This window comes from Rhinolophus sinicus, linkage group LG13, assembly GCF_036562045.2.
Source record: "Rhinolophus sinicus isolate RSC01 linkage group LG13, ASM3656204v1, whole genome shotgun sequence".
NCBI classification, from domain to species: Eukaryota; Metazoa; Chordata; class Mammalia; order Chiroptera; family Rhinolophidae; genus Rhinolophus; species Rhinolophus sinicus.
The window spans coordinates 560,324-582,119 of NC_133762.1; the positions used below are offsets into that span (position 1 = coordinate 560,324).

A 21,796-nucleotide genomic window follows, 5' to 3' on the forward strand; every position below is an offset into this window, starting at 1 on the left:
TTTTCTGTCTCCTCTTGAGTTAGCCTTGGAAGGTTGTATGCATCTAGGAAATTGTCCATTTCTTCCAGGTTGTCAAATTTTTTGGCATACAGTTGCTCATAGTAATTTCTTAAGATTTTTTGTATCTCTGTGGTGTTTGTTGTCACTTCTCCTCTTTCATTACTGATTTTATTAATTTGGGTCCTCTCTCTCTTTTTTTAAATGAGTCTGGCTAAAGGTTTGTCAATTTTGTTTATCTTCTCTAAGAACCAACTCTTGGATTCATTGATCTTTTGTATTGTTTTTCTGGTTTCTATTTCATTTATTTCCGCTCTGATCTTTATTATCTCCTTCCTTGTACTCCCTTTGGGCTTATTTTGTTGTTCTTTTTCCAGATCCCTTAAGTGTGAAGATAAACTGTTGATTAGTGATGTTTCTTGTTTCTTTAGGTAGGCCTGCAGTGCTATGAACTTCCCTCTTAGGACTGCTTTCGCGGCATCCCATAGATTTTGGGTCGTTGTATTTTCATTTTCGTTTGTCTCGAGATATCTTTTGATTTCTTCCTTGATCTCCTGTTTGACCCATTCATTATTTAGTAACATATTATTCAGCCTCCATGAATTTGTGTGTCTTCCAGTCTTTTTCCTGTAGTTCATTTCTAATTTCATAGCACTGTGGTCAGAGAAGACAATTGGTATGATTTCAATTTTCTTAAATTTATCCAGACTTGCTTTGTGGCCTAACATATGGTCTATCTTGGAGAATGTTCCATGTGCGCTTGAGAAGAACGTGTATTCTGCAGCATTGGGGTGGAATGCTCTGAAAATATCGATGAAATCTAAGTGGTCCAATGTGTCATTTAAGGCTGTTGTTTCCGTATTGATTTTCTGTCTGGATGACCTGTCCCTTGTTGTCAGAGGTGTGTTGAAGTCCCCTACTATGATAGTGTTACTGTTGATCTCTGTCTTTATGTCAGTAAATATCTGTTTTATATATTTAGGTGCTCCTATGTTTACTAGGATACGTTTAGGGTGCATAGATGTTTACTAGGGTTATGTCCTCTTGTCGAATTGATCCCTTTTTTATTATATAGTGCCCATCTTTGTCTTTTAATATTTTCTTCATTTTAAAGTCTATTTTGTCAGAGATAAGTATTGCAACTCCAGCTTTTTTCTCATTTCCATTTGCATGGAATATCTTACTCCAACCCTTCACTTTCAGCCTGTGTGTGTCTTTTGATCTGAGGTGAGTCTCTTGTATACAGCATATACAAGGGTCTTGCTTTCTTATCCACTCAGCCACCCTATGTCTCTTGATTGGAGCATTTAAACCATTTACATTTAAAGTGATTATTGATAGGTACATAGTTATTGCCATTTTTAAATTTGTAGTTAGATTGTTTTCATCTTTCTTCTATTTACAGAAGTCCTTTTAGTATTTCTTGCAATGCTGGCTTGGTGGTAATGAATTCCTTTAGCTTATTCTTTTCTGGGAAGCTCTTTATCTCTCCATCAACTTTAAATGATAGCCTTGCTGGATAAAGCAACCTAGGTTGTAGGCCTTTGTTTTCCATCACTTTGAGTATCTCCTGCCACTCCCTCCTGGCCTTCAATGTTTCTGCAGAAAAGTCATTTGATAGTCTTATGGGAGTTCCCTTGTATGTAACCCTCTGTCTTTCTCTTGCTGCTTTTAGGATTCTCTCTTTGTCTTTAATCTTTGCCATTTTAACTATAATGTGTCTTGGAGTGGACCTGTTTGGGTTTATCCTGGTTGGAACTCTCTGCACTTCCTGGACTTGTATGTTGGTTTCCTTCATCAGGTTAGGGAAATTTTCAGACATTATTACTTCAAATATGTTCTCAATCCCTTGTTTCTTCTCTTCACCTTCTGGTATTCCTATGATGCATGTTGTTGCGCTTGATGTTATCCCATAGGTCTCTTAAACCATCTTCATTTTTTTTATTCTTTTTTCTTTCTGTTGTTCTGTTTGGGTGATCTCTGCTAACTTGTCTTCTAAGTCGCTGATTCGATCCTCTGCTTCATCTAACCTGCTGTTAATTCCTTCAAGTGAGTTCTTTATTTCGGTAACTGTGTTCTTTAGTTCTAACTGGTTGTTCGTTATGATTTCTACATCCTTCTTGATGTCCTCTCTAAGCTCCTTAAACATTCTTATCATCAGTATTCTGAACTCTGTCTCTGATAGTTTGGTTACCTCTGCTTCATTTAGTTCCATTTCTGGAGGTTTCTTCTGTTCTTTTATTTGGGATATGTTTCTTTGTTTCCTCATTCTGGCTGACTCTCTGTGTTTGCTTCGATGTATTAGGTAGATGCCCTGGAGTTCTTAGTTCTTGCTGAATTAGTATATAATAAATGTCCTTTATATTTGACTTGCACTACTTTGTTCTTCTCCCCTGCGTGTGCTCTAAAAGTGACTCTTGTGCTGTGTATATTGTCCTGTTAAAGAAGATCCTTAATTGCTTTTCGCTTATGAGTAGGTGGGGTTAACTCTTAGGCTGACTAGTTGTGAGACTTGGCTCTGCCCACGCAGGGTATTCTGCTGCGTGAGGGTTGACCGCTTAGATGTGGTTTGCCCTTTGGCCTCTATGTGCCTGTAAAGAATCCCCTCTGGGTGTGTCACTTGTAGGTCAAACCCGGTAGTACTCTGGCTTGGTCTGGAGTTGGCCGCTGGGTATGTTGAATCTTGTGCCTCTTAAGCTGGGCCCTGGTAGGGCAATTACAGAACAAAGCAAATCACCAAGCACAACAACAACAACAAGGAAAAAGTCAAATACATTCACTGTAAAAAAACAATCGACAACCCCCACTCGACACAGGCAAAGATGTCAAAAATATAAAGACAAATCAAAACAGAACAAAAAAAAACAGCGCCAGTTGTGGCTTAAGCCCACCAAGTAATCTCCAGGTTGTTCTCTGCTGTAGCACAGAGTCCCCTGCGTATTGTGCAGGTAGAGCCGGTCACCTGGTGCCCAGAGTGATGCTGGGGCTGCATCTTTAGATGCGTGGGGCTGAGGGGTCTGGACAGTAGGTTTTACAAAGCCAGTGCAGTTTCTGCCCTTGCCTGCACATATGCACACTGAGAATAGCACCACCAGCCCTGTGTCCAGTTCTCCTGAGTCTTAGGGCACCTCTTCCCTGTGTGTGTGTGTGGCGGGCGGGGGATTCCTCAGCTGCTGAAAGCTGAGAGCTGCATCTGCCACTTACTGCTGATCCCTGGGAGTGTCTCCGCCAATGTAATTGCCCCGCCCTAGGCAGGCCAGAAAGGGTGGGGGCTGGGGATGGAAAGAGGGGTCTTCTCTTTCCCAGCCCAGCTGTGTCACACCCCACCCGCAGGCCAGAAATGGTGGTGGCTGGGGATGGATGAGTCTCCTGTCTCCTAGGCCAGGGCAAACCACACTCTTCTCAGCCTCTTCCCTGGGCCAGAGCCGCCGGCCAGCCTTCCCATAGCCCAAACCCCAAGGCTCCTCTGTAATCTCCCCATTATTCTTATATTGCTCTTTCTGATGGAGTCAGAAAGGTCTTGTAGAGTTATTTCATTTCCTTTAATTCTCAAGTCTCTCTTTTCTTCCATCTGTGTCATTTCCACATTTCCATCTTCGATGTCACTGATTCTTTCCTCCATCTGGTGAGCTCTACTACCTAAGCTGGCTATTTCATTCTTCATTTCTTTATTGAGTTCTTAATCTCCAGAAATTCTATTTGGCTCTTTTTTAAAATTTCAATCTCTTTGGTAAAATGTTTATTTTGTGCCTTGATTGTGTTTCTGAGTTCATTAAACTGGCTGCATTTTCTTGCATCTCATTGAGTTTTTTAAGAACTGCAATCTTGAATTCTCTGTCATTTAAGTCACATATTTCCATGTTTAAGTTAATTTTCTGGAGACTTTTCATTTTCTTTCTGAGCTACTTGTTACTTTGGTTATTCATGGTCATTAGTGAATTATTATTTCTCTTCCTAGGCATCTACAGGAGCGGGTTCTGCAACAGGTTGGCCGGAATGGTTTTCCCTTCGCCTTCCAGTAGGGGTTGGTAGAATGCTTTATTTTCTTTCCAACTGCAGCCTTTAATTCTCTCTCATGCTGTAGTCTTATATTTTCTCTGCACTATTCCAGCTTCTCACACAATGGGTGGATTCCCTGGAAGTTGATCTTTTCCTCTGTGAACTGGTCACCTGGGTCACAGGGCATCACCTCCCTAGAGGGATGTGGAGAACTTCTGAAGTTCCAAAGGTCTTCCAGCACCTGATTCAGAGCCAGTGTGTTTCAGCAGCTCTGTTTACTCCTGCAGGGATCCACCCAGATAGGTAGGGACAGTAGCAGGGTGTGTTGTTTGAGGTGGCCAAGAGCAATGGGGGTGACCACCACCACAGGCAGTCCTGCACCCAAGGGTCCTTTCCCTTCACTGGAACTATTTGGGCTGCAAGTCTCTGGCTGTAGGCCACCATTCTCAGAACTGCAAATATTCTCTTCTTTTGCTCTGACACTGCTATCATTGTGCTTCTAGATCTGGGACGGTGGGAGGGGTCGACTAGGCTCTGTGCCTAAGCCTTCCATCCTCTGCTCAGCAGTGAGGGCTTAAACTACTGTTTTCATCCTTCTTCCCTCAGTCTGCTCTGAGGTCTCTGCCGTGAGCGTTGGGTTCAACCGTGTTATATGCTGATCCCTCAGGTGGAACTGTGGGCCACAAGCAGAGCCCTAGCAGTCCGAGTTCTTCCCTCTCCCATGGCTGTGGTAGCTCCATAATGTAGGGAGCTCTGAGCTCCCGTCTGCTCCTGAGCCCACCTGACCTGCGTCTCTGCATTTTCCTCTACACTCCTCCCCCACTCATCCAATTTGCCCTCCTTTCAATTTGCCCTGTCTGTCGACTGCACAGGGAGTCCTTTGTGGAATTATAGTTGTTCAATTTGTTATAAATTCCAGCAGATTTCAAGAGGCTCACCTCACGCCACTATTTCTATTATGTCCCACTTCGAGTTAATTCCTTAGCCTTCTATCATGTGTAAATATCGTAAATTTGTTACCAGTACATAAAATTTCTTGTACCTTGTATCTGTTCTTGTGTTTCATAATTATTTGTTACATAAAATTTATTGTACCATAATGTTAAAAAATGCTAAAATCCCTTTATAATACAAAAAGTAAGTACCTAAGTGTAAACAAATAAAAATTTGAATTAAAAAATTAAAATGATTTTTTCCCTGAAAGTTTGAAACATGAAAGCCAAAAACATGGGTGCACATTATGCACAGGAGCACATTATACACAGCAAAATATGGTAAGTCCTAGCATTTATAGGATGGTTATAACCATCTTTAGAGTTCTGCATTCTAATCATGTTGACTCTATCTTAGGCTGTTCATATGTGCTATTTTGCTTCTGGAATATGATTAAATCATACAACTAAAAACTAGAATAAACTATTTTTAGTAGGAAACATGCAATTAAAATTCTAGGGGTAAAAACCTATTAGTAGTAGGTTTTTGTGTTTGAATTGCTCTAGACAGAGACCGTCGAAGACATCTTCAGTTTATAGTTTGAGTGATAACATGAAAATATGAAAGATACAGGTTAGTGTTGTGTAGAGCTATGCTTTGAGTGAAAAAGAGGAAAACATCCATAAAAGAAACAGAACGATGTGCACTTTCAAGATAGAGAGTGGAAAGATGGACTTGGACAGGGAGGAAGGATCTTATAAGCTATGATGAAGCATTGAGCTTGACGCTAATCGCAGGAGAAAAAACACACTTCTGAATGGCTATAAGCACAAGAGTGACTCAGACAGAAATGCATTTTAGTATAAGTCAATGCCAGACAGAAATATATTTTAGTAAGCCAATACATTTTAGTAGATTGTGGACTTGAAAAGATAAGAGTGGGAACAGGGACAGCCCACAGGTGGAAGTAGTAAGCAGCAACAAGTTCAAGGGCATATTCTGAAGACAGAGCCAATAGTTGCTGACTTGATTCAATGAAAGAAGCACATTCCTCAAGTCAGAAGACCCATTTCTAGTGCCATGTCCCCTTACCTAGGACAACAGCATCTGTTTCTGTTTCCTCATCTACAGAAGTAGTGAGATAGACTAGACGGGTTTTTAAACTCTGGACTGCAGATTATGTAGCTGAGAGATGCAAAGCACCCTGTGAAAGTGTCTAAGTGTATAAACCAGAAACTGTAGCTTTGTTCAGATTCTCAAGGTGTCATATGAGCCTGATATAAGTAAGAACCACGGTACAGCTGATCGGTCACTGAGGTCTCTAAGCTGGATCATCTGGGCCAGGTTTCTAGAAACTTGCACGTCAAGTTCACTTCCCTAAACTGAATGAAGAGGCATGGGCTCCCTAACCTGGCATTTGTCGTGATTATTTACTTCACTTAAACACTAGATATATTTATTTATCAGCAACTTGGATTAATTGTGTACATGAAATGGACCTAAAATAACAGGTTAATGTGATTATTCATATTTCTATCTTCTTAAAAATAAGGTTTTCAAATTAGAGATTTAAATGTATAGAAAAACTGCAAAGATACTATGAGGAGTTATCTTACATTAATATGGCCCATTTGCCACAATGAATGAACCAACATTGATTCATTATCAACTAATATCCCTACATTTTCTTCAGATTTCATCAGTTTCCTATCATGCCCTTTTTCTATTCTAAGATGCCATCCAGGATATCACACTGGTGATGACAGTTTCACAGACAGTTCTTGTTCCTGACTACCTGGACAGTTCTGAAGAGTGCTGGTCAGGTTTTTATAGAAAGTATTTCAGTCGGGATTTGTATGATGTTTTTCTTACAACTAGATGGGGTTATGGGCTCTGAGGAGGAAGACCACAGAGGTAAGTACAATTCTCATTACATCATATACAGGTTACATGTTATCGCATGACAGATCACTGCTGATGGTGACCTTGATCATCTGGCTGAGGTACGTTTGTCAGGTTTCTCCTCTAGAAAATAGCTCCCTGTTTCCATACTATACTTCCTGGAAGGAAGTCGCTATGCGCACCCTGGATGTAAGGGTAGGGAGTTGTGCCCCAGCCCCTTGAAGGTAAAACATCCTTCTACATAAAGTACTCAGAACGCTTCTGTGAGGGAGGCTTGTTTCTTCTCTCCACTTACTTAAGCCGAAACAATGCTCCCTTGCATGGCTCTACCACATTTTGTTTATCTATTTATCAGTTGATGAACATTCGGGTTGTTTCTATGTTTGGGCTATTATACACAAATGTTTTCAATTCTCTTGGGTATGTGCGTAGGAAAGGCATTGCTGAGCGATATGTTAAGTTCATATTTAGATTTATGGACACGTTGGTTAGTGATGTCCCACCAGTTCCCGAGGATCTGCTGATTTGTCTTCCTTCATCTTTCTGTCCTTTGCAATAGGTAATAAAACGGGACCTGTATTTAAGTGTGTTTGCTCTTTGTTGTTCATGAGCCCCTCTGGTGAAGGTTTCATTTCAGTGACTATACGTTTTCCCCCTTTTTTATTGTGGCAAAATACACATAACATCAAATGTACCATCTTAATCAGTGATATTAACTGAGTTACACTGTTGTGGCAGTATCACCACCATCCATCTCCAGAACTTGGGTCATCGTGCATAAGTAACTCTAACCCCATTAAGCTCCCTGTTCTCTGTCCTCAGCCCCTGGCAACCACCATCTTACTTTCTGTCTCTACCATGTTTCCCCGAAAATAAGACCTAGCTGGACAATCAGCTCTAATGTGTCTTCTGGAGCAAAAATTAATATAAGACCCGGTATTATATTATATTATATTATACCTGGTTTATATTATATTATAATTACATAAAAGCTGGTCTTATAATAAAATAAGACCAAGTCTTATATTAATTTTTGCTCCAAAAGACCCATTAGAGCTGATTGTCTGGCTAAGTCTTATTTTCGGGGAAACACGGTATATTCCGACTGCTCTGGGATCCTGAAATAAGTGGACTCCTGCAGTATCTGTCCTTCTGTGACCGGCTTATTTCAGTCAGCCTAATGTCCTCAAGATTCAACCGTGGTGTAGAACGTGTCAGAATGTCCTTCCTTTTTAAGGCTGAATAATAGTCCACTGTGTGGATAGGGCACATTTTACTTATTCAGTCATCTATCAACAGACATTTGAGTTGTTTCCACAGGAAAGGGAGAAAACCTCAGCCACCGGCCTCAGGAGGAACTCTCATTATAAGGATATTCCCTGTTTAGCTTTGACTGTGGGAAGAACATTGTTCCTCTGAAGAATTTAAAACCACAGCCTAAAATGACAAAGACATATGGCTGAAATCCACACCATCTGTGTGGCCCAGAAACCCAGACTTCAACTTTGATTTAAAGTGATAGACACACCAGGCAGAGGCAGAGCAAACCCTCTTTAGAAGAATCTGTCTTAAACGTAAGCCTCAAAGAAATCCCACAGAAAAATTTCCAGGAACCATGAGCTCAAATTTATAAATTTCTGAATAGAAAAGTAAACAAATTACCATGAACCAGAGTAAAATGAAACAACAAATTCTGCAAATTGCTCCCACAAAGATATTAGAATGTTTAGGAAATATAAATGAACAGAAGAGAAAATTTGGTGAAAAAAATAAGAGGCTGTCAAAATTGCACAGAAAATTAGAATAAAAAGCAACAAAATAGAATGTCTACTAATGAGAAATAACTAAAGAATTTATACATCCAGTAGATGAATTAACAGCATATTGGACCACTGGAAGGCTCAATATGCCAAATTGAGCCCATGGTGAAGACTAACAAACAGTGAAGTGAATAAATCACTAGAAAGACTTATATACACATGCACCAAACCAATTCATAAAAAACTAGATGTTTTGAATTGTTCCATAACTTTTAAAGGAATAAATAATAGAGAAGAGCAGGCGCAAATTAATCTACAGACAAGTTTGCAGATGTTTATAGACATCAGCCATCTACTTTCTAGACTTTGAAAATTTACTGGGTTTTTTTTTTTTTTTTTTTTGAGCTGTATTAAGTTTGGATTCAACTTATTAAACTAATCTAATACATAAGAATATTTTTATCCAATCTAGGAGTTCCATGAAATTTTGCTATCTTGTCTTTTTTTCTGAACCTGAAATGAAACATAAATTGTATTCATCCTTTATTTCATTTTTGTCTTCTCACTATAATGTCCAGTGAAGAAAGCCATAAAACCTTCTGCTTGAGATTTCATCACATTTGTTTGTCATGAACCATATGCAATTTTAAAGAAAACCAATAAAGTTAATTGAGCTCTTATGACTCATACTTTAGTACTTGTGAGCAATTCATTTAAAATGAACCATCATAAATTCTACAGATATATTTCCATATTGACCTTTACTTGAAAACTTATATTATAAAAAAGCAAATAAGTTTGATATTTCCTTTTATATGTATCCTTCTATGCATATTATCTTTTTAAGAATTTGTAAATGATTACTTGTTAGCTATAATAGCAAACTTAAGTAAATTATGGGAAAAACATACTGTGAAAAATTACATCCTATAATAGTGCAATGAGATGAATATAAATACATTTAAATAAAATGTTCAGAAGACAAATTACCTTGCTTGAAGATGACATTAAACCCAAAATTATCACAAATAAATTTTGAATACTTCCAAATAATATACAAAACATTTCATGTGCATAAGGGTGTTTGGTAAGTCAAGTGTTCACCCATCTCTGACTCCTTCAATATTATAAGCAACGGTTAAGTTGCTCACAGCTTTATCAAAGCCACCTATCTTGTAACATGGGTCCTATGTCATAAAATCTGAGGTGAAAACTCCCCGGTGGCCGGTACCAGGAGTGTTCCCTACTGCCTAGGTTGTGCAGGGATGCTGTCATGGGTCACGTGACCTTGGCCAGAAACTCGGCACACTGGACCCCGCTCACATAGCATCCCACCCAAGTGGTACTCACAACTGGAGAAAGTCAGCGGGCAGGAGTGCTCGTCCATGGGGAAGTTGTGCAGCTGCAGCTGGCACTCTGCATTGATGGTGAGCCTGCAGGAGAGCCAAGGTCACTCTCAAGATCAGCCAGCCAGAACCCAGCAGAGGCCCTGAGCAAGGCCAGGGTGGGGGTGGGGGGACGACAGCTCATGTAAGTCCACCTTGGCAGTGGCACCATCTGTTCTGTGATACCATTGGTTGCTTTTGTGCTGTATTATTTTGTATTGTTTCTAACTATTAGAGACACCAGTGTCCCCTTGGTGATTTGGGCAGGTCAGCTCACCTTGAGGCGCGGTCTCTCGCACCTCACCAGGTTTCTGTGGGCACCAGCCTGCCCCAGGAGCACTCATTATGTGGTAGCTGCCATTTCCATCAGAGGTGCACTGGGGACACCCTCCTGCTCTTTCCCTTGTGGGCTCCAATTTGTTAACTCGCTATAATTACATTTGTTAATGAGTACACCAAGACATCTTTATTTTCCTGAGTGGACCCGTGGGTCAAGTAGATTAAAGACCGTTTTCCCCAGCCCACTTCCAGCAGACATGAATCTGATGCTGGAATGAGTTTATGTTCATTGCAGATGGTGTGTGTGCCCCTGTTTTTATACACATGGCATCAGGACGGACCTTCCAGAAACCATGCCGTCCCAGGGAGAACATGAGAAGCATAGAACCTAGCGATGAAAATATGATCCCATCCCCTCACGTAAGGCCTCGCATCCGAGCGCCAGGCATTCGCGCCACCAGCAGCTTACCTGAGAGTGTAGAGGATCTTGCCGTCATTCCAGATTCTGAGCAGCTGGTTGGGGGTGGTGACCCAGTGAGCCTCTGCGGTCTTAGAATTGCGGAAGATGGTGTCTGGAACCCATATCAGCCCCACCATGTTGCTGTTCAGAGTGAGTATTTTCATTGTGCTGTTGAATCGAAGGCGACTATCGGTCCAGGTCTGAGCAAAAAATATATCAATTTGGTATTCCTGAAAGAGAGCGACAGGACAGGCAGGCAGCCCGATGAGTGAATTTTCCGTACGCTTCGTTTTCTTTGGTAAATGTCTGGTTTTCCTCCACGTGTATGACCTCACCTCCCATGCCCCCACATCCCTTTCTGTTAGTACTTAATAGAAATTATAACCAATATTATTAGTCATTATTATTAGTTAGTAGTGTGATATCATGTGGAAATGCTCTGTAAATCTTAAATGGTTAAAAAAAAAAACCAACAACAACACAGAAAGTGTGCCAAGAGGCAGCAGAGTCTATTCAGAGCATGGTGGTGGCCTGTGTCCACACAACCTGCGTCCACATGTCCAAGCTTGCATCTGTAAAGTGGTGGAATAGTGGTGCCCGCCTCCTAACGGGTAAAAAGCAGAAAGGAGATGACCAAATGAAAAACCCTTCAAGCCTGGCACGGAACACGTGATCCATCAGCATATAGAATCATTATTTTCACTTAAGACACTTCCCACGTGACAGAACCCAAATCAAAAAGAAAAGCAAGGCAAAAGCAGCAACAGAGAATTATGGCACTGGTGGCGCCCAAGCCTAGTGCAGATTCCAGCAGAAGGCAGATGGGCACAGATCACAGAGGCAGAGGCCCAGCATTGGAAGCCATGTCTGTGCTAAGGGCACAGAGGTGGACTTTACCATGACCACTGGACACTAGGATGGAACCAACCGTGAGACCTAGAGAATGTCTCGTCTCGAGACTGGACCACCTCAGAGGCCCCTCTGCTAATCAGTTTAAAGGATTGTCATCAGGTCCATTGCAAGGAGGATGTAAAGCGATTATGGATTTGTATATCTTTCATAGTTTCCTTTATGTGACAGACATTAAAACGTATTAGAGCATGAGCTCAGTAATTCTCAACAAGTCCCATATGTGTCCTTTCCATTGAGTTTGCAGTTCAAGAACCTTCTGAGGTTGGTAATTCAACCAGCTAAACCTTGCATTTTATTACTGAATCCATGCCTCCTCATCTCCTTGCTGGACGGTGCCAGGCTCTGTAAACCATCGGAGACCCAGCGCAGTGCCCACTGTGCCAGTGGGCGCTCCCTAACCTCGTGGAGCTTATTCTAGTCGGGGAGACTGGCCTTAAACAAACTAGGGGAAAAAGCAGGGCACACTGATGGTCGCGCACAGAGGTCAGTGTGTCAGCTGGGATTCTAGTTGGGATGACAGAGGGTGCCTGTCCAACACGAGGGAACTGCGTCCCGGGCAGCCCAGGCTGGCATGGCACTTGAGTCGCGGGGGACCCAATGCCAGGAAGCAGCAGCTAGGGCCATGTCACCTCAGAGCTTTGAAGCTGTGTGAGACTTCAGCGTCCAGGGGGTCCCACTCAAGTCCCCGCTCTGGGGACTCAGAGGCTCTCCTCCTCACCACCACTTTTCAGATGTGTGCTCATGTCTCAGGGACAGGCTCAGAGAGAGTCTGAGGACTTGTGTGCGTGCACTGTTCCCTGTCGTATAACCTACCCTACACAAACGGACATAAAAATGGTTTTAAAGAGTGCTGAAACAAGTGGAATAAGTGAGACAGAGAAAGACAAATACTGCATGACATCACTTATGTGTGGAATTGAAAAAACACTGAACTCATAAAGCAGAGGCCAGAGTGGGGGTTCCCAGAGGCAGAGGGTGGGGGTGGGGAAATGGGTGAAGGGGTCAAACGGATACAAACTTCCAGTTATCAGATGACACAGTCCTGGGGACGTAATGTACAACATGGTGACTACAGTTAACAATACTGTATCGTAATTTTGAAAGTTGCTAAGAGAGCAGATGATAAATTACCTCATCACAAGAAAAAAAAATTGTACCTGTGTGGTGACAGATGTTAATATTGTGGTGATCATTTATACATATGCATATAATTACCATCATGTTCTTTACCAAACTAAATTATGTGACCAATAAACACTTTTTAAAAAGGATCATTCAGTGTAACAGAAATAGTGCACTACTCAGATAGCCTTGTTGGACTGTGATAAAGGGAGGTATTGAGTGTCTTGTTGGTGTTTAGGGAACAGTTTCTGCATGACTGGAAATACATCATTCTTATTCCCATTTTAAATGAAATCTAAGCTTCCATTATCCAAAATTTGCTCTTCATTCTGTCTCTACCGTGTTTCCCCAAAAGTAAGACTGGGTCTTACGTTGATTTGTGCTCCAAAAGACGCATTAGGGCTTATGTTCAGGAGATGTCATCCTGAAAAATCATGCGAGGGCTTATTTTCTGATTAGGTCTTATTTGGGGGGAAACATGATAGGAAGAGATTAGATTCAAATAATGAAAATGCCGTTGTAGTAGAGCCTGATTGAAGTTGGTGTTACAGTGAAAACAGGGCTAAGAGACCCACAGTCAGCAGAGAAAAGTACTGCAACAAAGACAGATCCCAGTAAGGAGAATATCAACGGCACTTTGTGAACTTAAATAAAGAGCAAACGACACAGAAATAGTTTCCATCGATCGTCCCTTGACCACTAGACACCAATCAGGAACGCTTATCTCTGAAACCTCAAAAAATGGCTTACCAACCCCATTTGTTCCCTCACAGATAACACAAGGAAAGCACATTAGCAGTTATCTTCCTTTTGTGGCTCTAGTCCTCAGGAGTAGAACGCCTTCCGGGGGTTAGGACTAGGCATTTCTCTGGTACGCCACGAAGCTGGACACACGGCAGATTTGACAGCGGAGAAGGCACCTTTCAAAGCTGCTTCTCTACAGCTAAGTTTCCAGAAGTCTGGCATCTTCCCAAGCAGCTTCATGATCTCGAACGTCAGGAGCAGGAGGGCACCCTGCCCCCCCACACACAGGGGTCCCAAGAGTGGCCAAGCCCACTGCCCGCCCCTCCTTGCTCTCCCTCTCCTGTTGTGTCCTGATGGCGCACAGACCCAGAGCCAGGCTGCCTGGGTTCAAATCCAGCCTCACCATTTACAGGCCATGAAAACATGTGCACGCCAATGGTTCTACATGGAAATTGGGGGAAATGGTCATTCGGATACGGTTTTCAATTGAATCATGAAATACCTAGTTTGCACTCAAGACATTAGGATATCTGTCCTTAAAAAATACCATTTAATAATTTTCAAAAAGTCCCAATTTAAAGAACTACTTGACAATGTATTATATATACATATACATAATCACACAAACGTATCTTAAATATATATCACTAATGAATATATAAAACTCATATCTACTCACGAATGTATGAAAAAGCAAGCCTGGCCATAGATAGAGAATATGAAGTAAAAACAACAACACACAAAACACTGAAAAACTGCACATGTAGAAAACATTGAGAGAGGGGAGGTAGTGACGGTGCCCTAAGTTAATCAGGAATCGTGTGTGCCTTGCAGTTAGTAAAACAAGCGTTACTGTTCATTTTGCAAAGTAAAGCCAAGGATGTGCTCTCCTGCTGCTGGGTCCACCTCGCGTGGAGAGAGGTGACAGGACGCAGGGCGGGTGCTGGGGCCGTGCTCCAGGTTCCACGCTGCCCCGGAGCCCCAAGGTTTGCTGGCAGCCTGTCCTTCACCAGGAATACCCATGGGACCAGAGGGAGGACCTTTCAGAGACCACGTCACAGCCCCTTGGCCCTGCCTGAACCCTCACAGAAGTGTCAGGAAGGCCCGACTGGCTTTGTCTTAGTTTTTAAATATTAAGTTCTGAAAGACGTGCACCTTCAATTTCCAGGTTTCCTATGTTCTAGAAGGTGGTCCTGCATATGGCTTCCTTTTTCTCTACGTAAGATGACTTTGTTAACAGTCTCAGTTTCTTCTAGAAACACTGTCCACCACTTCCCTAGTCTACCTTCTTTTCAGATAAAACCTTTTCTCATGTTATTCTACTTAATGAAATTTAGGAAGTTCTGGAAGTTAAATATCAGTAGCAAAGAACGTTCACATTTTCTTTTTATATGTTCAGAGCATAGGACATCCTTCGTGCCCACTATTCCAGAACATTCCTCTGGGAGGAACTCTTCCAAGTCCCTCCCACCCAGTGAGGGGTGACAACTGATGGCAGAAAGTGCTGTTAGGGCGGACTCACGTCAGACGGTCCTGGCCTGTGCACGTGACCCACAGAGAGGGCTGGTCCACTGGGCCACGGCACAAACACGGAATGACAGCCCTCCAGAAATAATTAGGTCCCTAAACTGAATTTTAAGTAAGCACTGCAGCCCTGTTGGGAGGCTCTGGGGAGTTTAAAACTATGAACAAGAGATGAGGAGAGAGACCTGAGCTCTTGGTGGGACCGTGAGCATGTCACCAGCCGCTGTGTGCCCAGCATCCCTACAGCTAATAACACAGCCACCAAGGTATCTTCCACAGTGTCTGTCGTCACTACTGACACCAACACTCATTACAAATTGCTAGGACTCAACCCACGTTCCAAATAACTCCCATGCCGTAACTTTGCAGAATATTCTCGGAGTATTGCCTTCCCTGTTTTACAATCAAGGTTTAATGGGGGATGGGGGCAGGGCAAGGGGGCACCTAACCAGACCTTCCTTGAGCTCAGGCTGGTTGCACATATTTTTAATGACACGCTCAGCAATAATGAGAGGCTCGCCCTGGACCCCCGGGACCCTCAGACCGGAGGCAGGAGGTGGCATGTGTGCCTGCTGGTCTCAAGCCCCCTACCAGGAGGTGGCCTTCAGACGTTGGAGATAAACACATTACAGGTACTCAAAATCCCTCCAGGAAAAGTAGCATTAAATGAATCCAGTGACAGTAAAACCATTCCAGGGGCATGAGATCACTGTGACAAACGGGACTTTCTGACCCAACCAGAGGAAGCCTGAGCTCCTGGCACTTGTCACACACACACACACACACACACACACACACACACACACACACTTTCCTTATTTATTGTCTTATTGTTATCTGTTAAAATCACTGCTGTGCTCCGAGTACTCAACATAGTGCCTGGTATATAGTAGATGCTCAATAAATCTGGGCACAAATGAGTGTCTTCAACACTTCACTGCAAACTGAGCTTGTGAATAACCCTAACCTGCCTTCCAGCTCCCCAGGCTTAGCCTCTGCTTGCTCTTCTCTCTGCTCTCCCCGCAGCATTTCCTCCCAATAAGCACACTCACATTGCTCTATCAATTATAGTTTTCTCTTTTTTTGTCAGATCTTTATTATGCAATTTGATTCAGGTTCCCTCCGTGTATTCTAAATCTAATTGTTTACCCCTCTTCTCTTCTTTATCTTGTTCCCATCCCCCTTGAAATGGTCTTTGGTAGACAGAGGTTAAAGGAATTTTCTCTGAATTTTGTAGCAAAAAAGGTGGTGGTGGTGGTGGGGGTGGGGAACTGCAGTAATCCCTCAGCTTCCATGTGTCAGTCATCCAAGCTCCCAGCGGCACCCGTGGACCTTATGACACTTTCAGTGAACAGTTTCTGTGTCTTATGTTTTAAGGTGTTAGATCAGGGATTTCTATATTGTTACTCATATAAAATTACTGACTAATACCTATATTATTAGGTGGGGGAAAGTATAACCTCCCCATATCTGTAGATCTCCCTGTTGCTAGGGAAATAGCCTCGATTTATTTTCCCTTTGTCCCTTGTAGGAAAGCACTTCTGTTTGTTGCTGTTATAGAAATAGTCTGTGTCTTGGTAGCTATGGTAACAGCTTGCAGGAAGTTGCTTTTCACATCATTGCTTCTCTCCCATCTCTGCACACTGGCACACAGGCCTTATTTCAGCTAGTTGACATGGATTATTATCTAGAAATCAGCTAAGGTCAGATAACCTGTCCTAATCTCAGTGTGCAAATGCCTCGGGGACAGACATCTGAGGTGTCAGTTACATGGAGGCACCGCCCCCTTCTCTGTCTGTGTCTCTCATACGTCTAATCCATAACCAAATGTATTAGACACACCAGGAGGACAACACAAAAGGAAAAGCACAGCTTCTTCTCCCTGCTGGACGGCTGTCCCAACAGTGCATAGATGATAAAAGTGTAGTGGAATTAAATAAGGTTACAATTTCAACTCTGCTCCAAACATACATTTGTTTGTTTTTCAAAGAAGTTTAATGATTTTGACAAAATTTAGAGTATTATAAAAGGACAAGATATTTATTTTCTGTAGAATGTTTTCATTAAATAAGAAACTTCTGAAGTGGATTGCATAATTCAGTTTTTCATCTTGAAGTTAAATGGAAACTGGTGTTTTAAAATCCACCCATCTGCTGCCATGTGGACGGATTTCACTGAGATTCAACTATGTGGGTAGAGATCAGAGAAGGGGATGATTTTAATGACTGATGCTGAGAGCAAAAGCCAAGGAAAGCGAACATGTCACCCGAGCACGGCAGACGTTAACACACACAGCACTGAGACACATAATAGTCTATACTGAAGTTAGGGTACATCCTGAAACTAACTACACCTAGTTATATAGAAAGCCGGACTTACCCTGGAATCCAAAGCCATTAGGCACCGATCTACTTCTGTAAGTGTGGGCTATGTTTAATGTTAGAATAATCAGTTATGGAAGGTTGCCAAACTCCCTGGGGATTTTAGTACAAACAGCTTGTCAACGAAATATATGTGTGTGTATATATATATATATACACACACACACACGCACACACCTATATATATATATTCGTATATATCTGAAACACCTATAAAATTCTCTGTAACTATTATTCTTTCCATAATTACTGTGAAAAGTGTTATAAGAAAATAAGGGGACTTCTGTTGTTATTGGGGCATCTATATGCTCTCCTCTCTAACAATAACTTAAAGTTGTTTGAAATGATCGACTTAAATTTTATTTTTGAAAGACATTTCCAAAAAGAAAAAAATTTCATAATTCAAATTAAAGACCTAAGTAGATAGCCTTTGACCCAGGGTATCACTGGAAATAAATACACAAGAGAGACATTTTCAAAGATCTCCAGGAAATGTACTTCTTATTAGCAGTATTTCAGCTCCATATAACAGAAAAGTTGTAGAGATCAGACACACACACAAACACACTCATCATTCATGACAAAGGTCACGAACACATGGAATAAAGGGTGTTCTTTCAGTATTCTGTTATATTAATATTTTATTTTTCTGTTGCCTACTTCATAGATTAATCTTCCCAAAAAAAACTATTTGGAAAGAGGAAACACTTACATGAAAAGAGTGTACTTTTCAAGTCCACAAGAAGGTAGAGACATAAAGAAATGCAACTCTTACTAAAGCCAGCTCACCTTTCATTTTTTGCATGAGAAAACATATTGTTCATCAAAAACAGTGTTCAATGTGAAGCCATTTAAAATATTTTTAATACGGCTGAGAAAAGGTCAGCAATTGTGTAAGTGGCCTTTTTTACTTTTCACTCACAAGAGGCGATGGCTGGTTATGGGTTAATGGCCAAATCTGTTGGTGAATGCTATTACCCGTTAAGTGACAGAGAGGTTGTGAATACTGAACAGTTGATACTAAAAACCTAATAAACTGAGGCTCTGACTTGGGAATTTTATTAAGGTCATGGATGTTGAATTTCAGAAGGAAGTTAGTAAAAAAAATTGTGAAGTCTGTTTATCAAACTAAAGTCATTAAGATGGTAGATTCTTCCAAAAGGGAGAAAAGAACTGATAAATGATTTCATAGGAAAGAGTAAATATTCTTTACATGTTCCTCAAATGCACCTGAATGCTCGTATTTGTTCACATTTAATTGGAACCTGGCATTCAATGGGGAGTAAGGTATCTAAAGACTGCAATTAGCAGGTCAACATGATGTAAGCCCGCAGGGCTGGAGACACCTCAGACACTCATGCTAGCATCCCAAGTGAGGTAGCACTTCCAGAATATGGATTCTGGACTCGGATCTAGTAAAAGATAAACTCCTTACGTAAAGCCTGTCCCTACGATCTTAGTGTTACCTGCGCCAGCTTCATGTACTGTCCCTTCTCTTGTGATTGTCATACCCCCGAAAGGGTGCTTAAATGTTTGCACATTCAAATATATAGTTGACCAAACACGACCTTCTTGCTAACCGAGTCCTTTCAACTAATTGTGCTCCGCCAATAATTCTATCTGTACTGAAAACAAATAACACCTTTTGTAAATCTTTCCCATGTTATTACCTATCCAGACTTTCTTCTATTCTTAATATATTAACTCTCCTGACAGAGATGACTTGTGACAGCTCCATGTCCTCCAGAGACAGACTTAAAATATTTCCTGCTCCTTGCAGAAAGAAATCATCTGAATTCTCAAATTCAAGAGATCTACTCATAAAGTCGCATGGATTTCCTTACGGGACCTGGCTCCATGTTCAATTACTGGTAGATAACTCAAAAGCTATTTATTGATAAACTGTACAATCTAATCTATTATCCTTCAATTTCTTTTCTTAAATATCCAGATTAAAATTCAAACTCCTTAGCTTATAAGTGCTATTAAAAATGGATGTTACTGGTTCAGATTCCATCACTTATTTACCTTTTCAGTGGTGGTGTTTTGTTTTGTTCTGTTTTTTAATTTTGCTTGGGGAAAAATTTAACTGTTTTACCCTCCTAATAACTTTTCAACATACTTTTCCAGAGTTCAATTCTTTTTGTCTTTTTCTATTAATGTATTTGTCACAATTCCTAAAACCACAGAATGGTCAATTTCACCATGTAATTAAAACTATTAAAGAGATAACAACAATAAAATCAAAGTTAGTGAAGCCCCTCCTTGTATTTTTTCCTAAGAGACATTGCAGGGCTAAGATGTCCTAGACCCCCACCCCCCCGTGTGACAGAGAACATAACCTGAGGGCCAGGAAGGTACACAGACTGCCAGCCACACGTGGGTCTTGAGTCTTGACTTCAGGGGACATTTCCCAGGAAGAGGCTGGGCCAGGGGAAGAGGCAGACGGGATCAGCAGGCTGCTGCTGAGCAAGGTTTGGTGGGGGGGCCGTCGGAAGCCCGCACGGAGCTCGGCCTGAACAAGTGCACAGGGCCGCGAGCGCAGTGAGGCCCAGGGGGCCCAGGGCCAGCTCAGCCCCGCTTGCTCGGTGTCACCGCAGCCGGTGCTCAGCCCGCACGCACCTCTCTTCCCAGAGCTAATGACTTTTCCATGCCCCTGGGCTCTGCTCCTGCCCTAGAGTCCAAACCCCTAGGTCCTTAAGTGAAAACCACACGGCACCATGTCCTCCACTGAAAGGACACGGCACTGGGTGGGAAGGACACTGGAGAGGCCTTCTGAGCGAGGAGTCCCTCTGCTGTGCTCCGCTGCCACACCTTCTCCGGTCCCCAGGGCCCCCAGTTCCTTCCTCCAACGGCAGCCTGAGCTGTGCTCAAGGAGGTGGGGCTGGGGGGGCGGCGTGGAGGGGCTGACCAGGTGACAGGAGCAGGAAGACTGGGAACTAGAGGAGGCCAGTGGAGGGTTTTACTAAAGAAGGTAGGCTCCCGGGCCCACGAGGACACCAGCGGTGTGTATGCGATCAGTAACGACAGGATTATGTGTGTGTACACACTTATGTGACCATGAGCACACATGCACAAAATGCAATCACAACCAAAGGAAGTGTTTGTGAATCACAACACGACTTAACACCATCTTATATTCTGGTTGTACAGCTTTTGTGACACTGCTGCCTTTCCATATTTATAAAACCAGAAGAAATATATATATATATTTTTGCGGCAGGTCTTTGCAAATTGCTATTTAATAATCAGATCATAATAACCACAATATTTATGTAATTAGGGCTGTTATTTTCATTTAAGGCAACGAATGACGCTAGATTCGGAATCCTAGTCACTGAACAGAGTTATGCCTTAATTCGAACATTCTCCCCATTTAATATTACTTCAAGCCAGTTTAAAAATAAAGAAGCTAAGAAAGCTTTGCAGGTAGTTTCCTTAAAAGAGAAGTTTCATACGTAATATTTTATTATATTGATGGCTTCTCCACTTTTAATCACATGATAAAAATTTCAACCTTTGGGGAATGACAACCGCGGTAGCCATGATGCCTCTGTTTGTCTTCGCACATCCATCTCCACGTGTACTCATGGAGACGGTAACTATTCACAGCACAATTACGTGATTCAGCTCACTTCTCTATCCTAACTCATTTTACCCACACAAAGCGTAGGCCACATCACCTTGGGACTGAACTCTCCTAAATATGGTCACATTGATATATTTATTCTAAAGAAAAAAGAGACACACACACAGAGACCACATCCAAGTTGCGTCCGATTCTTGGATAGCAAAGCACATTCCGTAGCCTTCTGAAGGAAGCTTGTAGGAAAATCTAATTTTAACTAAGTGACTCTCAATAATTTCGACAACTCATTAATGTATTTGCTCACCTCTAAGCAATACCATTCATGGAGAGTTAATTAAGCACTAGACAATTGAGTTACAGCAGTTGCCTCTTATCTGGGGGAGAGGAGAGAGCACGTTCTAAGACCCCCAGTGGATGCCTGAAACCATGGGTGGTGTTACTGAACACCGTATACACTGTTTTCTCCTATACAGTCGCGACCACACAATGACGGTTCAGTCAGCAATGGCTGTCATAGATGATGGTGGTCCCGTAAGATACAATGGAGCTGAAAACCCCCCCTCGCCTGGTGACGTCATGACATACTAGTGTAACACATGGTCACATGTCTGCGGTGATGCAGGTGCCCACAAAGCTGCTGTCAGGGCTCCATCTGAAAATACCTGTAACCCCAGCTCAGACTCCTCTTAATGCCTTTAAACGGGTGTTGTTCTGTGTCAATACAATTTGGCCATAATTCCCATTTACTTTCTAAAGTATTAAAAATGTTGTCAGGAATATTAGAAATTATATGGATAATCCAGATGGAA

The 21,796-nt window shown here is 42.0% G+C and overlaps 1 protein-coding gene across 1 annotated transcript in view; it reads right to left on the reverse strand.

Annotated features, from left to right (window-relative positions):
- GABRG3 (gamma-aminobutyric acid type A receptor subunit gamma3) overlaps positions 1-21,796 on the reverse strand; it is a 308,837-nt gene that overhangs the window by 121,766 nt on the left and 165,275 nt on the right. Inside the window, exons 4-5 of the mRNA XM_074317596.1 lie at positions 10,725-10,945; positions 9,942-10,024 (exon numbers count right to left, since the gene is read on the reverse strand). Of these exons, the coding sequence (XP_074173697.1) occupies positions 9,942-10,024; positions 10,725-10,945 (304 nt within the window). The remainder of the gene's footprint in view (positions 1-9,941; positions 10,025-10,724; positions 10,946-21,796) is intronic.